Source organism: Giraffa tippelskirchi, chromosome 4 (genome assembly GCF_054371585.1).
Source record: "Giraffa tippelskirchi isolate mGirTip1 chromosome 4, T2T-mGirTip1v1.2.pri, whole genome shotgun sequence".
In the NCBI taxonomy this organism is placed as follows: domain Eukaryota; kingdom Metazoa; phylum Chordata; class Mammalia; order Artiodactyla; family Giraffidae; genus Giraffa; species Giraffa tippelskirchi.
The window spans coordinates 202,426,678-202,444,322 of NC_137278.1; the positions used below are offsets into that span (position 1 = coordinate 202,426,678).

The 17,645-nt window shown below is 51.6% G+C and overlaps 1 protein-coding gene and 1 long non-coding RNA gene across 7 annotated transcripts; one reads left to right on the forward strand and one right to left on the reverse strand.

Moving 5' to 3' along the window:
- The first annotated feature begins 1,481 nt into the window (after positions 1 to 1,481).
- On the forward strand, positions 1,482 to 4,385 carry LOC145545470 (uncharacterized). Its single transcript, XR_014082101.1, has 3 exons — positions 1,482 to 2,701; positions 3,723 to 3,820; positions 4,002 to 4,385. It is a non-coding gene; the product is annotated as an uncharacterized LOC145545470 (long non-coding RNA).
- Positions 2,411 to 16,181, reverse strand: ANKRD54 (ankyrin repeat domain 54). 6 transcript variants are annotated; one of them, XM_081590020.1, is made up of 11 exons: positions 15,762 to 16,181; positions 13,869 to 13,916; positions 9,179 to 9,272; positions 8,438 to 8,509; positions 7,910 to 7,957; positions 7,713 to 7,837; positions 7,452 to 7,559; positions 7,068 to 7,138; positions 5,352 to 5,464; positions 3,985 to 4,171; positions 2,411 to 2,709 (listed from the first exon to the last, which is right to left on the reverse strand). In XM_081590020.1, the coding sequence occupies exons 2-11, from the start codon at positions 13,887 to 13,889 to the stop codon at positions 2,697 to 2,699; spliced, it is 852 nt and encodes a 283-aa protein (XP_081446146.1). In that variant the 5' UTR covers positions 13,890 to 13,916; positions 15,762 to 16,181; the 3' UTR covers positions 2,411 to 2,696. The 6 variants fall into 6 exon arrangements, with proteins under 6 accessions (XP_081446146.1, XP_081446141.1, XP_081446142.1 ...); XM_081590015.1 differs by having other exon boundaries at positions 9,179 to 9,277; XM_081590016.1 differs by lacking the exon at positions 5,352 to 5,464 and having other exon boundaries at positions 9,179 to 9,277.
- Between the last annotated feature and the right edge of the window lie 1,464 nt (positions 16,182 to 17,645).

The window sequence follows — 17,645 nt, forward strand, 5'->3', positions numbered from 1 at the left end:
CATCTGACAAGATTGCTACACACAACAATGGTGAGTGCCTGCAAAGTCGAACTTCGGAACAAAATCCCCCAGGGCGGCTTATGCCGTGGTTGGTCCGGCCACCCAGGTGGGCTGGTGCTCCTCCACAGTCACCTCTGTGGGCACGGACAGGTGACCGACTGGAAACAGGATGGGCAGGAGACAAGCGCCCAGCCAGGGAGTGACAGAGCCAGAGCCTGAACTTGCATGAAACTCCAGGCCTGGGGGAGGGGTCCATCGGTGAAAGCCCTGCATAGTGGCCTGGCAGAGGGACACTCGTACAGCCCAGGCCCTGGCTGGACCCCAAGGCCTCCTGCTTCTGACTCCTGCTTCTGAATGGGTCTCCCTGGCCCATCGGAGCCAGATAAAGAAGCCCAGACACCCCGACTAATGGAGGGCCATACAGCCTGGCCCAGAGTAGGCACATGGCTGACATATGATACATGAAGACAGAAGTGCCAGGGAAGGCAAGGCGTGACCCTTTCTTCCTTCTTTATCCCTCAAACATTTGAGTGACTGCCTTAATCTAGCCCTCGAGAGGAAGTCAGAGATGACGTGAATTTGGCCTGGCCCCTGTCTTCTGGGAGCTCTTAGTCTAGCTGGAGAGCCAAAAACCAAAAGAAGAAAGGATAGCACTGTGTCATGGGCCATAACAGAAAAGTACACAGGGCCCAGAGGAGGAAACGCCTGCCTTCCTTGGCCAGTCCAAGCAGGATACCCAGAGGAGATGACATTTAATATGCATTTTCCTGGGAAAAGGTGGGACAGGCCTGCCAGGCGGAGCAACGGCCAGGGCAGGTACAGGTGGGAGCAGTATGTGGGTTTGTATAGCTGAAGCAGGGTTGGATAGGGTGGGGTGGGGTCTGGGGAGGCGGGGAGGGGGGTGCGGTGAGGTCACATATGCCTCCTAGGTCAGCTGGGGGGCAGGAACTCCATCCTTTCAGGCAGGCAGTGATGCCACTGAAGGTTTTCAGGAAGGGAGAGGCTCAGGGTTGCTGTGTAGAGGCTGGGTTGGAGGTGCCAGGCTGGCAGCAAGGATCCAACCCAGAGGCTGCTCTGTGAGCCCTGGGCCAGGAAAGCTACCACCAAGGGCCTGGCCTGGGGCTGGGAGATTATTTTTGCAAAGATTTGGCAGGAAGATTGATGGCCTGATGCTGGGCTTAGGCTCAGCCCCTGAGGCTCCTGGGTCTGCTTCAGGAGGCTAATGAAATGCGTGAAGAGCAGATGGTTGTAATACTTTGGTGGAGAGAACTGAGTCCTGTAGGACCACAGGCAGGCAATCGGGCTGTCCCAGAGGCTGAATGAGCCCCGGCCTCTGCCCCTAGGGCTCAGGAAAATCCACCTGACCTGAGCCTCCAAGGAGGTCTCGGGCCAGCCTGGGGGTCAGGATGGAGCTCCTCTTATTTGGAAGGAGATTTGAATTATGTATCCCTCTCACCCTCCCGTTTGTACCGATCTCTTAGGGATGATCCTGCAGCATTCAAGTCTGAACACCTACTCAGTAGAGTTCTCCTGCAGAAAAGCAAGACAGAAGCATGGGGGATTGTGGGAGCCCAGAGGAGGGTTCTACCCAGCTTGGAGAGGCAGAGAAGATTTCCGGGAGGAGCTGATGCCCAAGCCAAGCCCTGAAGGGCAAGTCAGGGCAGATGTGGAAGGGAGAGATGGGAGAACTTGTGCACAGGCCACCTGGAGTCCTCCGCCTGGACTCAGGCACAGCACAATAAGCCTAGGGCCTGGGACAGGGTACACGTGAGCCCCAGCAGGAGGTGAGGTGGGTGGGACAGGTCAGGGGAGGCAGCCGCAAAGGATTCTCTAAGTCCTATCTGTAACCAAGACTGTACTTTGTCTTGAGGGCAGGGGGAGCCATGGAAAGGTTTTGAACAAAAGAGTGACCGGATCTGATGCACTCTTGAGGGAACTCTTTCCGGCTGCAAGGCAGACTACATCTGGGGAGGGAGAGCAGAATGAGGCTGAGGGCAGGCAGATCAGTTAGGAGGCTGATGTGAGAACCCAGAGAGATGAAGGCATCCAAGTTGTGGCAGTGCGTAGAGAGACGTGGACGGATGGGACAACCACATACGAGGTACAATTGTTGGGGCTAAATAATGATTAAATGTTATGGGCTGGGGGAGAGCAGTGTCCCAGATAACACCCAGGCTTCTGGCTTAGGCTACTGGGGGTGGCAGTGGGGGGATGTTGAGCTCGGCGGGAACACATTGAGATGAGGGGCCTGGGGGACATGGTGAAGGGTGTTCGTGAGGCAGTAGTGAACCGGGCACCTGCTGTATTTCAGACCTTGTACTTGGCCCTGGAAGGTGTGTCTCATCTGCTTTAGAGTTTGAATTTGGAGAAACGGAGGCTCAGGGAGATTAAGTCACTTGCCCAAGAGCACAGAGGTAGTCCCAGACAGAGCTGGGGTCTAATTCAAGTTGGTCTGATTTCAGTTTCATGGTCTTTAGGGAACAGAAGAGGCAGGTAGGAGTTTTGTTTTTTTTAAGGGGAGGGAAGAATTCGAATGTGCAATGGTGACCCCCACCGCCAGCCCGCCCCATGTAGCAAATGTAGCCAAGGTGAAACTCAGCCCAGGGGAGGGTGGGTGAGGTGAGGAACTTGGCACAACCGTGTAACCAGTCTCTCTCCCTGCCTCCAGCTGACAGGAACATTATCATCTATCAACTTCAAGGTGTGTACCTGGGGACATAAATACCAATTAACCACCCCGAGTTTCCCTATGAATGAACATTAGTCCTCAGCCTGGATGCAGGGCTCATTTGAAAGTTGCTGGCTGGATCCAAGATGGCATGAGGCCAGAGGGACCGGCTGTGGGGGTGGAATTGTCTCTGGCTTAAGAGGACAAGACTGATTTATTGAGGCATCTGCTTGGTGCCACCTTGCTTTAGCAGCTTGGGCTCTGCGTAGGGGTGTGACTGAAGCAGGGGGAAAGGCTGTGAGGAGGGGTTGAGGGGCAAAGGGGTGCCAGCCGGGAGTTCCTGGGGGTGCTCTGGATGGCTGTGGTTCTGAGGAGGGTGCTGGACTGGGCATCTGGTAGGCCCGCCAGGTCAACTCAGAGAGGTGGCGCAGTGCAGGGGTCAAGGCACGGACTGTGAGCCACATCACTGGGTTTGAATCCTGGCTCCTGTACTTTGCAGCTGACCTCTTAGGACTGTGGAACTGAGCTGCCTGAGCTAGGCTGCGATGCAGCAACACCACCACAGGCTGCTTCCTGGCTGCTGCCACCCATATGAGAGGTTTCCAGGGCTCTCCTGGACAGATCCTTGCCTCCATCAAAACCCTAAAACCCCTCACAATCTGAGACTTCCCTGGCAGTCTAGAGGTTAAGATTCCGAGTTTCCATTGCGGGGGCCGAGGTTCAATCCCTGGTTGGGGAACTAAGATCCCATAAGCTGCATGGTGTGGCCAAAAAAAAAAAAGAAAACAAAACCCCAAGAACCTTCACAATCCAACTGAGGAGGCTCGATTCACCTGCCTCTGCCCCCTCTGGGCATGCTGACGGCCAAGGGCATATAATAAACGTGCCATCCTCCCCAGCTTCCAAAGTGGGAGAACGTCACTAGGCTGGCATGGGCCAGTCACAGAGACAAGGGACCATTCTGGGCCCTGGTCTGGGGCTTTGGGCAAGACTCCTTTGCTTCCCTGAGTTTGTTTCCTTAACTGTCAAGTGAACTGATCATATCTCCCTGCAGGTACCGAGGCCTCAGTGTTCACTGGAGAGCCAGCATCAGGGGCTTTGGGCTCATTCCCTACAGCTGGGGGGAGCTGGGGACTTCGTTGGATTATCCAGGTATCTATCAGTCCAGCGTCCTGTCCTCCTGACCCCGGCTTGGGCTCAGCATCTGAAGCAGTTTGGGGATCCGGGGGGAGGGGGTCTCTTCCCCGGAGCTCATGCTGATTGCTCTAGGTAAGGACACATATGACCTTCCGGGTGGAGGTAACAGCCTGCCTCACCTGCTTTCTGTCACCAGGGCAAATCTTCTGACCTCAAGATCTCTGCGGCCTGGTCTCACCTCCCTCTCTGGCCAGCCTCTCACGCTCCTGGGCCCCAGGTTTTCCAGGCTGTCTCCTGGTCCTACAGCCAGCTTGTGTCTGTCCATCTGCCATGCCTGGCTCATGCTGCTCCCAGCTCTCAGAAGGCCTATAATAGTTTGGGCAGCCACCAAAGATCGTCAAAGACCACTCCAGACCCAGCTCAGTCCCAAGACTCCGCCCTCTCTCTTCCCTCAGTGACCAGGTGCAGGCCTTGTACACCAGGCACACTGTGCCATGTGCTCAGCGAGGAAAGGGCCCCCCACTCCCCACATGGGGAAGAGATAATTACTTGGTAAATATATTTACCCAGTAAAGGTCCATGGGTGTCTACTGTGTCTTACAAACACTGGGGACATCAGCACTTTGGGAACCTTGCCAGAGATTCCTGGCTGGGCTGGGTCACATGCTGCTATCTGACCTCAAGCAAGTTACTCTCTCTCTGAGCCTCATTCTTGTGCATCTATAAAATAGTGAGCAAGGGAACTGGCTACCCTTTGACTGCAAACACTAAATCAAAGGGCTTGTGTAATGGGCCTGCTGGCACATAGCAGGAGCTCAATAAATGTTGTGGCCCTCAGTTTTAGGAAACTGCTTCTGAGAAGGCTCTGACTTCAGGCGCGGTGGAAGCATGAGCTTTGGGGATGAGTCCAGGTTCCAGCTAGCTGCCCAGTTGGGTCACTCTGGCAAACCTGCCTTTTCTCACCCATCCAAAGTAGCAGGAAGGCCAGCTATCTCACAGGATGGTTGTGAGGAGAACTCGTGAATATCCTTCTCCAAGCACCACTGTCTGTGTGGCAGGGATTTTGTGTTTTCTTTCCCCATTGTGTTCCCACCTGGAACACTGGTGAGTGTAAAGCGAGTGCCATAGAGGTATTTCCAGTGTGAATGAAATGAGAGGTGTAGAGAAAAGGACCCTACCCAGAAGGTGAAATCAACAGATGTGGACTTTTTTCTTCCTGCCACCACTGCCTTCCCCACTGCTTCCCCCACAAACTTGGTTAATTCCCAGAGCAGCTAGTAAGAGGACTGACTCCTATGTGGGCAACCTGTCAGATTCTCCATCTTACCCCGCCCAGCCCACTCAGGGCCCACTTGTGTGTTTTCTCATCTTTTTAAAAATATTCACTTATTTATTTGGCCATGGCATGTGGGATCACTACTGTGTTATCTGCCTTCCTCTCTCCCCAGTCTCAGGGAGGGTACCTTCCCCAACCCTGGCAACCCGATGGGGCTTGCAGCTTCCCTTCTCCCAGGGCCCAGGAGGCAGCCCCCGGCCTGAATCTCACCTCTCTGCCTCCCCCGAGGTCCTTTCTTCTTTAGGGTCTGGGGAACAGCTAGATCCCATGAGTTCAATTCAGATCTGATCAAGCTGGGATTTGGGAGACAAACTCCCCTCCTCCTGAAAAGCACCCAGGACTTGAGTCTGGCAAGAGGGAAAGTGGGGCAGAGCCAGAGCAGAACGGGGACTGACAATTTGGGGAAAGTCTGTCTTAACTCCTTAGTCAAATGTTTCCTGGGAGACAGCTGGGTCTGGCAGGCCTTCCCTTCAGGCTTCCCTGCTGTGGCAGATCCCTGCCAAGAGGGGGCGCTTACTTTTGCATCTCTGAGCCCCAAGGGGAATGTCGGATTCTGCCAGGGTAGAAGTTGCCTGGTTTGCATTGAGTTTTTGAGCCTTCACTAGCATATTAGTTTCCCTTCACTACTGCAACAAATTACCACAAATCTAGTAGCTTAAAACAACACAAATTTATTCTCTCACAGTTATGGCAGTCAGAATTTGAAACCTGTCTCTCTGAGCCAAAATCAAAGTGTCAGCAGGTTGGTTCCTTCTGGAAGTTCTACAGGAAGAATTCATTTCCTTGCCTTATTATTTTAATTTATGTTTTGGCTGCACTGGGTCTTCACTGCTTCACTGCTATGCTCAGGCTTCAGTAGTTGCAGCACGAAGGCTTAGTTGCCTGGAGGCATGTGGGATTTTCCCAGACCAGGGATCAAACCTGTGTCCCTTGCGTTGGCAGGCGGATTCTTAACCACTGGCCCACCAGGGAAGCTCTCCTTGTCTTTTCCAGCTACTGGAGGCCGCCTGCATTCCTTGCTTTGTGACCCCTGCCTCGCGTTCCTCGTTTCTTGATTTGGTCACCATGTCCCCTACTTCCTCTCTGAGCTCCTGCTTCCTTCTAATAAGGATCCGTGTGATTACATCAGGCTTGCCTGGATAATCCAGGATAATCACCCTGTCTAAAGACCTTAGCTTAATGACATCTGCAAAGTCCCTTTTGTCATATAAGGTGATGTTCACTGGTTCCTGGGATTAGAACGTAGCCATCTTGAGGGCCACTCCTCACCTACTACAACTAGGCTGCAGAAAGGCTACACCCTCCTGGTGTTTCAGTGAACGGGAAAAAAGGGCTGGGGATTTTCTGCTTTGGGTTCAGCTAGGTCCTCCCTAACCTTGTATTTCTAAGGTCTAGGCTTCACCAACCCCCCTGACCCCTTCCAACCAAAGAAACTAGCTGCCATGTCTCTTTGCAAGTCCGGTGACAAGCCTGATCTAAGTGCTGGTGAGAGGTGCAGGGCCAGCCAAGAAGCCCCCTAGGCCAGAGGGTGCCTGCCCTAAGCCTACCTGGCTGGCTGCAACAAGCCCACGGCCGGGAGGGGACTCAGAGGAGGGTCTGGGGCCTGCCGAGGGCACCAGGAAGGCTGTGGGACAAGCAAAGCCTGTGAGGAGAGTGCATGTCAAGTCAGCCAGGGCTGAGGCGTGGCTGTGGGGCCACGGGAGCCAAAGGAAGAAGCTGGGGGCTGTGGTCTCGGCCCAAGGACACGACAGAGACCCCGGCTGGGAGCGGCGCTGAGGTCAGTGAGAGAATGCCCCTGCCTCCCAGCAGCTGGGACGAGGCCTCAGCAGACGGTCCCAGGCACCAGGCCTTTTCTTTGTAACGAGAGGGCAGCGGGCGGGGAGGGGCAGGCAGCAGAGTAGGATGGCGGGGAGCCTCTCTCGCTACCTCTTCTCCATGTTCTGCATCTGCAAGCTGAGGGAGGTGAAGCTGGCCAGCAGGTCAGTCACTTCATCCACCTGCAGAAGGAAACAAAGGCTCTGCGATGGGGTGCCCTGGGTCTCCCCCCACAGCACCACAGGCGTGGAGGCAGGCACTGTCTCTCCTCCCAGGGCCTCTGAGGGCTTCATCCTGGACTATGGAGCAGCTGTCCAAGGGTGAATCCTCGCTGCCCAGAGAGGACAACCCAGGCTGCTTCCAAGGAGGTGGATAGAGGCTCTGAGGCCCACAGAGGACAACCAGCAGCCATGCCTCTCTCTCCAGCCTCAGAGCGGGGACCGGCTGGCCCTGAGGCTCCTGCCAGGCCGGGGTCTGGACCGCGGCTGCACTCACCTGCTCACGGGTGCTCGTCATCTGGAGGCGGGTGCAGAGGTCGTCCAGCCGCTCCCGCTGCTCGTGCCGACCCAGGCGCTCCAGGTACTCCCTCAGCATCTGGATGATCTGAAACCAGAGGGTAGGCTGAGGGTGTGCCGGCAGGCACAGAGCAGCCTGAGGCTGCTGCCCAGGGGCGCGCTGGACCAGGTGTCAGCTAGGGTCCATGTGAACTGTGAAGTCACCTGCTCGGTGCTGCAGGCTCAGGAGTGGGGCGCTCACCTGCTTCACCTCCAGCCGCACGGCCTCCAGGCACTGAGAGTGGCCTTCCTGCAGGATGTTGAGCTTGGACTTAGCCAGGTGCAGGGGTGTGCGGCCTGCTCGGTCCAGGGCATCCACCCGGGCCCCTAGGGGGACAGGCAGCGGTGAGCATGCTGAGTGGGGGGAGGAGGAGGGAGGACGGGAAGGGGAGCACTCACCTCCTCGCAGCAGCGTGGTGATGACGGGGACATGGTTGGTGCAGGCCGCTGAGGAAGGAGAACAGGGACTGAGAGTTCAGGACCACGGGGGGCTTGGCCCTGAGTGCCCGCGGGAGGGAGCAGGACTGTGTCTCTGAGGGTTCGGGTGCCAGATCACGTCCCGAGAGGCATCACTGAGGCAGCAACTGGGGGGATTCAGCAATCAAACCCAACTCCCTCCCTACACAGCTCGGGAAACTGAGGCTGAGAGGCGGGACCCACCTCGCCACAAGCCAAGGGGAGAGCTGGCCGCAGGGCGGGAACCTCCCCTGGCAGAGCTGCTGCTGAGCCAGTTCAGGTTGTGAAATCAGCTCTGCTTGGGGCACAGCCAACCAGTAGTGGACGGGGTCAGTCATGGACACAGCCCAAGGGGAGTGTGGCCCCGGGAACTCGGGCTCTCCCCAGGGGACAGGAGAGCCTGCTGGGGGCCTGCAGGACCCCAGGCTCTCCATCAAAGGAGCCTGTCTTGGCAGCTTGCCAGGCGCTTACCCAGATGCAGTGGCGTGTTCCCCAGCCCATCTCGCTGGTTGGGGTCGGCTCCGTGGTCCAGAAGCAGCTGCACTGGAAACAGGAAAGCCCCAGAGGAGGCGTTGGGGGCTTCTACTGGCAGCATCCTAACCTCCACCCCTACACGGAACACTGAAAGCCAGTTTATCGCCCTGTGCGGTTTCACGCCCTTGCTCACTCATGAGGCTTGTGTGCAGGATGCTGAATGCCATGAACTAAGGCTTCTGGGAGGGTCCTTGAGCCTGTGCGGGTATTACGGAACTGAGATTCTAGGGTGAAAGACAGTTCTCCCAACAGCTGTAGCTGCTACTGAAAGCTCTTAAGGGGCATGAGACAGGATGCCGGGTGCTGAAAAGAGTCTATATTTTAATCCAGGAGGTAGAAACAGCAGTGTATGGACACAGAGACTTCACTGTTTGTAAGTTATACCACATCCTAAAAAGACTTCTGGAAAAAAAAAATTGGGTTTGGGGGTGGGCTGTTCCCCTGCCGACCTTAGCACTGAGTAAATGTTGCCTGAAAGTCTGGAAGGTCCGGTCTGACCTTGGAGTCCATCTCATTCTTTCCCCAGGTGGGCCCCGCCTTAGTCTGGCAGGGCCAGTTCCACGGGCCAGAGGCATGGGAGGGTCCGGCCTTCCCACCTCCAGCACCACCCCACCCCCCCAGCACCTCTGAAGGGAGAATGCTCACCCGGCCCCCCTCCCCCGCCTCCCCAGGACTCACCAATCTGGTCGTTGCCATTGCACGAGGCAAAGTGCAGGGCAGTGCGGCCCTTGTCGTCAGCTGCACAGGGGTCCGCGCCATCCTCCAGGAGCTGCTGCACTGGCACCGCCAAGACAGAGGGGGCGAGCGGGGAGAGTGGCGGCGTTAGCCAAGCTGCTGCCCCGGGGGTGGGCAAGGGTGCTCAGGGCCCCTTCCAGCAAGGTGCCCATAATGAGTGGGAGAGCTGGCCCCTCTGGGATGCGGTCCCCTCGAGGACTGCCAGGATGAGGGACTTGTTCTCCTGAGGGCACAAATGAGCACCACGGGTGCTGGTGCTCAAGTACGTATCTCGGGACAGAACATCACAGAAGGATCTCGGCCCTCAGGGTCAGGAATTCTGGAGTCATGGAAATCCCCAGTATCGATTTTGGTCCTGCCCCTCTACCTGAGTCTAGCTACACATCCATCCAGCTGGGACACAGCTGTGGGCTGACACTTACTTAGCTCCCAGGAGGCGGCCCTTTAGAGTGGACGGAGCCTGGGCTCTGCCGTGCAGACCAAGTCCCAGACTGAAATGAGCAAAAAGGAAAGGAGTTCATTGCCAATAGCATGCAGCAGTGGGAAGAGCTGGGCTGGGAACAGGAGGGCCGAGATTTGTGCCCCTATTCACCAGCAAATGGGAGTAATCTCTGCCCAGCCAACCTCTAGAGCTGACATGATGAGACTAATGGATATGAAAGTACTTTTCTAAAAAGTCTGGACCCACTATAAAATGTGAGGCATTATGTACTGTGTGCCCATGTCCAAACTGAAATGCAGAAATTGCTGCCAAACATCATTTTAGAGCAAGCAGTGAAATGCCCTAGCAATCCCCCAGCGAACCTCTCAAGGACCCAAGTCCTTCCAGACGAAGCCCAGATCATTTCTTGCTCCATGAATCTCTTCCGTCTCCTTAAGGTGAATGAGCCCCTCTGACCCCAGCTCTCTGTAGTGCCCTGTTCATCCTGCTACTCACATTAACATGCTGAGCTCTTTCAGAGTAACTGCCTGTACACCAAGCACCAGCCAGGCATCAGGTGCCTGACTGCCAAGACCCTCAACTACTCAGCATGGTACCATGTCCATGCTACAGACTAGGAGACAGACTCCAACCCAAGCCAACAGGAGGGCTGGGATAGGAACCCAGGTTTCTCCTGCTCAAGAAGTTATACCTCTCCAACTAAACACATGACTTCCCTTTCTTTGGGTTTTTTGTTTGTTTTTAGAAATGGTGTCACTTTATACTCTTCTTCTCCAGCTATACTGTAAGTTTTTGTTTTGTTTCTTAATATCCTGGACTGAGATATGACTTGTCCTGTTACACAAATATGGCCGACTGACTGCATAAATGAATGAATGGTTTGGGAGTGAATGAATGAGAAAAGTTTATAAGAGTGGAGAAGAAGGAAGAGCTTCAGGTCACCTCGGTGTTCATCAGTGCAGTCACCAAAAGAGAGCCAGCATCCCCGAGATAAAGCAAATGGTTCTATTTTTGTGATCTGTACAGCTAACAGTCTTTATGGAAAGCACTTTAGCAACACCTATCAGAAGCCATCAAGATACACGTATCCTTTGATGTAGAAACCCCATTCCTAGGAAATTATCTTAATAGTGAAAAACCAGTGTGCAAACATGTGACTAACTGAATAACTCTTGCTTTGTCTCTTTGAAGGCATCGTGTGCATGCATTACAAACTGTGGTTATAGCTGGGGAATGGAATTACAAGGTAATTTCTGCTCTTTACAAGCTTTACAAAAATTGTACAGGTATGTATTCATTCTATAAATAGGAAAAATGACACTTCTGTTTTGAAAAAAACAAATGGTTATGAAGACTATGGGAAATGTTTATGATACATAAAACATTAAGCAGCCTGTAAAATTGTGTATACAGCACAGTCTGCAAGCTCATCAAGAAAATTCCTCTGCACAGGAAAAAGGACAAGAAGGCTATTCACCAAAATAATAACAAAGATTAGTTCCTTTGCTGACATTAAAAATGTTTTTCTTGCATAGTTTTCTAATTTTTAAAACATTTTAAATGCATATATTATTTTCACATTTAAAATCTTTTCAATGGGCCTTCCATGGCAGTTCAGTGGCTAAGACTTTGAGCTCCCAACATAGGGTACCCAGGTTCGATCCCTGGTCAGGGAACTAGATTTCACATGCTGCAACCAAGAGTTAACATGCTACAACTAAAAGATCCTGCAGCTAAAGATCCCCCATGCTGCAACTAAGACCTGTTTCAGCCAAAAAAAAAAAATCTTTTAAATGATTATGAATTCACAGAAAGGTACTTATAATGATAGCAGGGTAGAAATTTTACATCCATTATAATTGCTAACCTACACCAAAAGACCCAACAAACGTGGAGCAAGAAAACAAAATGCTAACCATACAGTAAAAAGGAGTGAAAAGGCTAAACTATAGCCAGTTTCTCTATCAGAGTCCTGCAAGAGCCTGGTAAATCTAAGAGCCATGAACCACTTAGATTTGAAGATGGGTGTGTCACAGACGCTGAATGGAAAATTACAGCATTTCCACCAAAATAATGAAACCACCATGTGGAAACCTGATTCAAGATAAGTTAGACACTGGCTAATGATTGTGAAAGCTGATAAACATCTTTTACTGTTGTGAAAAGAAAGATAAGCTAGGCATAAACTCACAGGCATAGAGAACAAACCAGTGGTTACCACTGGGAAGAGGGGGGGCAATATAGGGCTGGGGGAGTAACTATTAGGGGCAAACTATTAGGTATAAGGAGAAGGCATTGGCGCCCCACTCCAGTACTCTTGCCTGGAAAATCCCATGGACGGAGGAGCCTGGTAGGCTGCAGTCCATGGGGTCGCTACAAGTCGGACACAACTGAGCGACTTCACTTTCATTTTTCACTTTCATGCACTGGAGAAGGAAATGGCAACCCACTCCAGTATTCTTGCCTGGAGAATCCCAGGGACGGGGGAGCCTGGTGGGCTGCCGTCTATGGGGTCGCACAGAGTCAGACACGACTGAGGTGACTTAGCAGCAGTAGCAGCAGCATTAGGTATAAAACAAGCTACAAGGATATATTATACAACAGGGGGAATATAGCCAATATTTTGTAACAACTATAAATGAAGTATAACCTGTAAAAATTGTGAATCACTATACTGTACACTTGTAACTTATGTAATATTGTACATCAACTACGATTTAAAAGAGAAAGTAAACCTATTACAAAAAAAGATAAACTAGACTTTCTATGGAAGGGAAGTATAATTAAAATATTCTCTGGCCACACACTAGAGGTATTAAAAAGAGAATACATTATTTTTCCTTAAAAAGCCACATAGGTTACTACCCAAATACTCCACAATATTAAAATTCATGGAAAAGAGATGCAATTGGAGAGTGCTGAAAAGCCCTCCAGCTAGGCCTACACACTATGCTCTACCAGGGATAAGGGACCCACTCAAGGCCCAGCTCCCTGAGGGGAACAACCTCCTTTCCATGCCTGCTCTCCTAGCCCACGGCCCTTTATCCACACTTAGATTTTATCTGTTGACCACAGCATCCCACTCTCAAAATAGAATGATGGCCACTTGAGGTAGGCGGAATCACGACACCCAAAGATGCCCATGGCCAAATAGCCATAATTTATGGATAGGCTACCTTACATGGCAAAAGGGACCTTGCAGACAGGATTAAGGTTAGCAACCTCTAGCTAGATTATCCTGGATTTTGCAGGCCCAATCTAACACATGAGTCTTAACATCAGAGAACCTTTTCCCATTGGTAGAACCAGTGTGCAGACTCAGTCTACTATTGCTGACTCTGAAGGTGAAGGGAGAGGACTACAAGCCAAGGAACGTGGGCAGCCTCAGGAGCTGGGAAAGGCAGGGAAACAGATTCTTCCCGGAGCCTCCGGCAAGAAATACAGCCCCGCCGACACTCTTGATTTCAGCCTGGTGAGACCTGAGCTGGACTTCTGATCTTCATAGCTGTATAATGACACACTGGTGCTGTTCTACACAACTATATCTGTGGTAATTTGTTACAGCAGTTACAGAAAACCAATATACCACTTTTCCCTGATTCATAGAATGAATTAAGTCAGTGGATAAAATTAAATCTTTTTTTTCCTACAACTTGTCTTGTACCTTTGATGCTGCTGCTGCCCTGTCAGCTAGTACAGGATGAAAAGCAACAACAACAGAAACAGAGCGGTGGCCTGCTGGGCGCCCCACCCCCGCCTTCCAGATGTTCTGTAACTTAAGTTCGAGAACCGTGAATCCCACTACCCCCAAGCCTCAGGGAGCAGCTGAAGGGCTCTGCAGATGGTGGCTCTCCTGGCGGTTCAACTTGACTATTCATTCCTTTTAGCCAGAAGTTCCCGAAAATTCCTACTCTGTGGCTGGGTGCCAGGGATACAAAAGCTCCCGCCGTGAGGGAGCTCACAGGGTAATAAACACTCTGACACCAGGAAGGACAGGGTGGCAGGGAAGCGTGGGAAGAGTAAGCATCTGAACCAGACTTGGCATCAGTAAGATGACAGCAGTTATACAATAGATACAGTGGTCCCAGGGGTGAGCTGGCAGAATTCAAGCACTGTCTTCCCAGGTACTGGTTACGTCGACCTTTCCTTCCCTGACCAGACCATGGAGCCGGACTCACTCTGCACACTCACCTGTTTCCACATCGTTGGCATTGGCTGAGTCCCTCAGCCTTTTCAGAGCTGTGAAGAGAATAAGAGTGCCAGTTAAAAAAACAAACAAAGAAACCCAGCAATGGCCATGATGAAGCAGAAAGTGATGGCTTCCTGGGAGCTTCCTGGCAGTCCAGTGGTTAAGGACCCATGCACTTCCACTGCTGGGGCATGAGTCTGATCCCTGATTGGGGAACTAAGATCCTGTGTGTCGCACAGCACTGCCAAGTGGAAAAAAAAAAAGAAAACATCTAAAGGGAAAGAGAAGTGCCAGGATACAACCAGGAGAAACCTGAAATGTGACACAGCTCGTGCAAAAACCACATTTTGTAGCAAATCCTCCAAGGCCTTTGCAGCCAGATCTTGGCTCTGCCACTTGCTGACCTTGAACAAGTTAGTTAAGCCCCTGGGCTTCAGGTCTACCATGTACAAAACAAGGTTGAGCTCTGTCCTGACAGTCCTGAGTTGTTGCAAAAATCAAATGAGATGATTTACACAAAGCTCTTTGTGAGCTGGTTACACATCTAATCTTATATTCTCCTTCAAAACAGGCCGCTCCCAAATGACATATTTAAATTTGATAATTCCCACACAGAAACTTTTTTCTCCACAATGACACTACCTCTATATTAGAGGCTAACAGAAAGCAATACTTTTATCATCAGAGAAATGGACAAAAATTACAATTCAGATATATAATGATTCCTTACATTCATACAGCACTTTCAAATTCTCATTTAATCCTCATAACACCACTAAGACATGAGTAGGTCCTAGAGGGAATCTAAAAGTCCCCAGTTTTAAATCTTTCAGGGTGTTGGTTTCCATGGCATCCATAAAATGTAAAAGACAATATGGAAGAAGTGTCAGAGCAGGAGTTCTAAAACCACCACAACCAATTTCTACTGATGTGACTTAGAGCAAGACAATTTCTCCAAGCCTCAGTTTCATCTTCAGTAAAGTGGGAACAGTATCTGGATCTTGATGAGTTATTATGAGGATCAAAAACCATCACAGGGCTTCCCTGGTGGTCTAGTGGTTAAGAATCTGCCTGCCAATACAGGGGACACAGGTTTGATCCCTGGTCCAGGAAGTTCCCACATGCCTCTGAGCAACTAAGCCCATGTGACATAACTACTGAACCTGAGTTCTAGAGCCCAGAAGCCACAACTGCTGAAGCCCATGTGCCTAGAGCCCATGCTCTGTAACAAGAGAAGCCACCCCATGAGAACCCTGTGCACCGCAATAAGGAGTAGCCCCCACTCACTATAACTAGAGAAAGCCTGTGCTCAGCAAAGACGGCCCAGCAGAGCCAAAAATAAATAAATAAATCTTAAAAAGAAAAGAAAATGACCACATTATCACGCAACAGTGTCTGGCACACGTTGAAGGCCGAATATTGACTATATATTACCTACTTTACCTAACTCTTGTCAACATTCCTGTAAAGCATACCATTCCCATTCTACAGGTAAGAAAACTACAACTGAAAGGTTCTGTAGTTTGCCTAAGGCCACCATGAGCTAGAAAAGTCCAACCCAGGTCTGTGCATTTAAAGAAGCTGGTACGACTTGGCTCTGATACGAAAATATTCTCCACTATCCCATGTATTATCTACACCTGGGGCTAAGAATCCGTTTCTACTCAGGAACTATCAAATGTGAAAAGCCTCCGGGACTGTTTCTGAGCAGGAAGGCTACCTTTTTTTTTTTTTTTTTACACTCATGATTCTTAGCAGTCATACGACTACTATTCCTACTGGAAGGGGACTCAAGGGTCACTCCAGGTCCGTAGCGCAGACGTCGGAGGACTCCATCCTGAGCGGGCTGGGGAGATCAGCCGAGGGCCAGCCCCGCCTCCCGCCGCGCTCCTCACCGTGCACCTCCTTGCCAGTGGGCCCCAGTCTGCGGTGGGGCCTGGCTGCGCGCCTCAGCCTGCCCGCGGGGATCTTACAACGCAGCTCATCGCGGGGCTCCGCGTCCTGCTGCCACAGGACGTGCAGGTAGCGCAGCGGGGACTGGGCCCCGCTCGACGCCCGGCCCTGGAGGCCCGCGCCGCCGCCCAGCGCAGACCCAAAGTCGGCGAAGGAGAAGAGGCCCTCGGGACCCGTCAGCGGCTCGGGCGCCACCGCGCACTCCCCGTCGGAGCTCGAGCGGCCGGAGCGCGACTCTTCGTCCGCGCCCCCGGCGGCGGCTGCCATGGCAACGGCTCCGCGCGGGCCTGGCCGCCCGAGGAGCCTCGTGCCTGACGGACCAACGGACCCGCTTCCCTCCGCCCTAAAGGCTCGCTGTCAGCGGACTAGCTGGCGGGCCGGGCCTGCAACCACGGCAACCGGGTGGGGGGGCGGTCTCGGGGAGGGGCGGGGTCGCGAGCGGGCCGTTCAGGACCAATGAAAACCCTTCCAGCCACAATAGACTTGGTTTCCGGCAGCATGACTGATAGATATAAGAACCAATCACAAATTTGAGCTGCCCAATCCCCTCGCCCTACCGGAGCCAATAAAATAGCTGAGTTTAAGACACTTTTTTTCTTATTTCTCCCATCGGATCATGGGAAAGATAACGGGCAGATGCCCTAGCCAATCACATTAAGATGATTTGCAGCCAATCACAAAGGAAAGTGAAGAAGCTGGAGGAAAAGGAGAGGAAGAAAATGTTTAAATCAATGAACGTAAGAAAAAAAAAAACTTCCTGCAAATATACAGTGTTAAGTAGGAAATGAGAATATGTTAAAATGTGGGGCTAGCAACACGAACCATGGAGTAATAGTTTCTAAAGGCGATAGATTCCGTTCTTTCTCTCCGTAACCCTTGAGTTGATCACTAATTTACAAAGAAACGAATTCTGTAATTCAAGCACTTTCCTGTGGCTCAGACGTTAAAGAATATGCCTGCTATGTAGGAGACCCGGGTTCGATCCCTGGATCGGGAAGATCCCCTGGAGAAGGAAATGGCAACCCACTCCAATATTCTTGCCTGGAAAACCCCATGGACAGAGTCTGGCGGGTTCCAGTTCACAGGGTTACGAAGAGTCGGACACGACGGAGCGACTAACACTATTAACGTCATTACACGAGAGTGATCAACATTTGAGTCCGACAGCCAATTACTGAACCAGCAAATTCTCTGTGCAAAGTCCTGGACACAGAATCAGACTGAGTACCCTCACAGAGGCTCACGTCGGATGGGAGATGTCAGAGCCGGAAACAAGGAAGTGTTCCGCAAACAGCTAACGGTGAGCTTAGCAACCCCTCCCAGGTACCCTGCTTTGTAAGAATTTTCACAACCCTGAATTCCACATACACTTCTGTAAAGCGAGCAAGGAGGACCACCGCTACTTCATAGACGAGGGGCTGAAGCCAGAGAGATAACGGACTTATTTACGGCTGCCCAGATCTCTTGAGAGGAAGACTGTCCTGGCAAAAGTTGTTCCTTGTTATTCAGCGCAGTGAAAATGTAATCTTTTTCTGACAGTTGAAAAGCACTTTCAGATTTTGCAGTGTTCTCAGAACACCACTATGAAGTTTGTAATTGTAACATACGGAGAAAAATGTTTATTATTATTATTCTCCTCCTCTGCCCCATGCAGGAGAAGGGCATATGCCAACTTCATTTGTATCTAGAAAGAAACATTGAATGGGTACCATTTACCAAGTGCTTGATATATATAATACCATTTAGTTCTCCTTCACAAGATTATTAGCAGGTAGATATTATTGGAGAAGGCAATGGCACCCCACTCCAGTACTCTTGCCTGGAAA

Excerpts from the sequence above, each read along its gene's own strand:
- ANKRD54 (XM_081590015.1), bottom strand. The coding sequence starts at position 16,086 with ATGGCAGCCGCCGCCGGGGGCGCGGACGAAGAGTCGCGCTCCGGCCGC. Across the intron at positions 7,958-8,437 it reads GAACACGCCACTGCATCTGG|CGGCCTGCACCAACCATGTC; the intron begins GTAAGCGCCTGG and ends CTCCTTCCTCAG. Across the intron at positions 7,838-7,909 it reads CACCACGCTGCTGCGAGGAG|GGGCCCGGGTGGATGCCCTG; the intron begins GTGAGTGCTCCC and ends CTGTCCCCCTAG.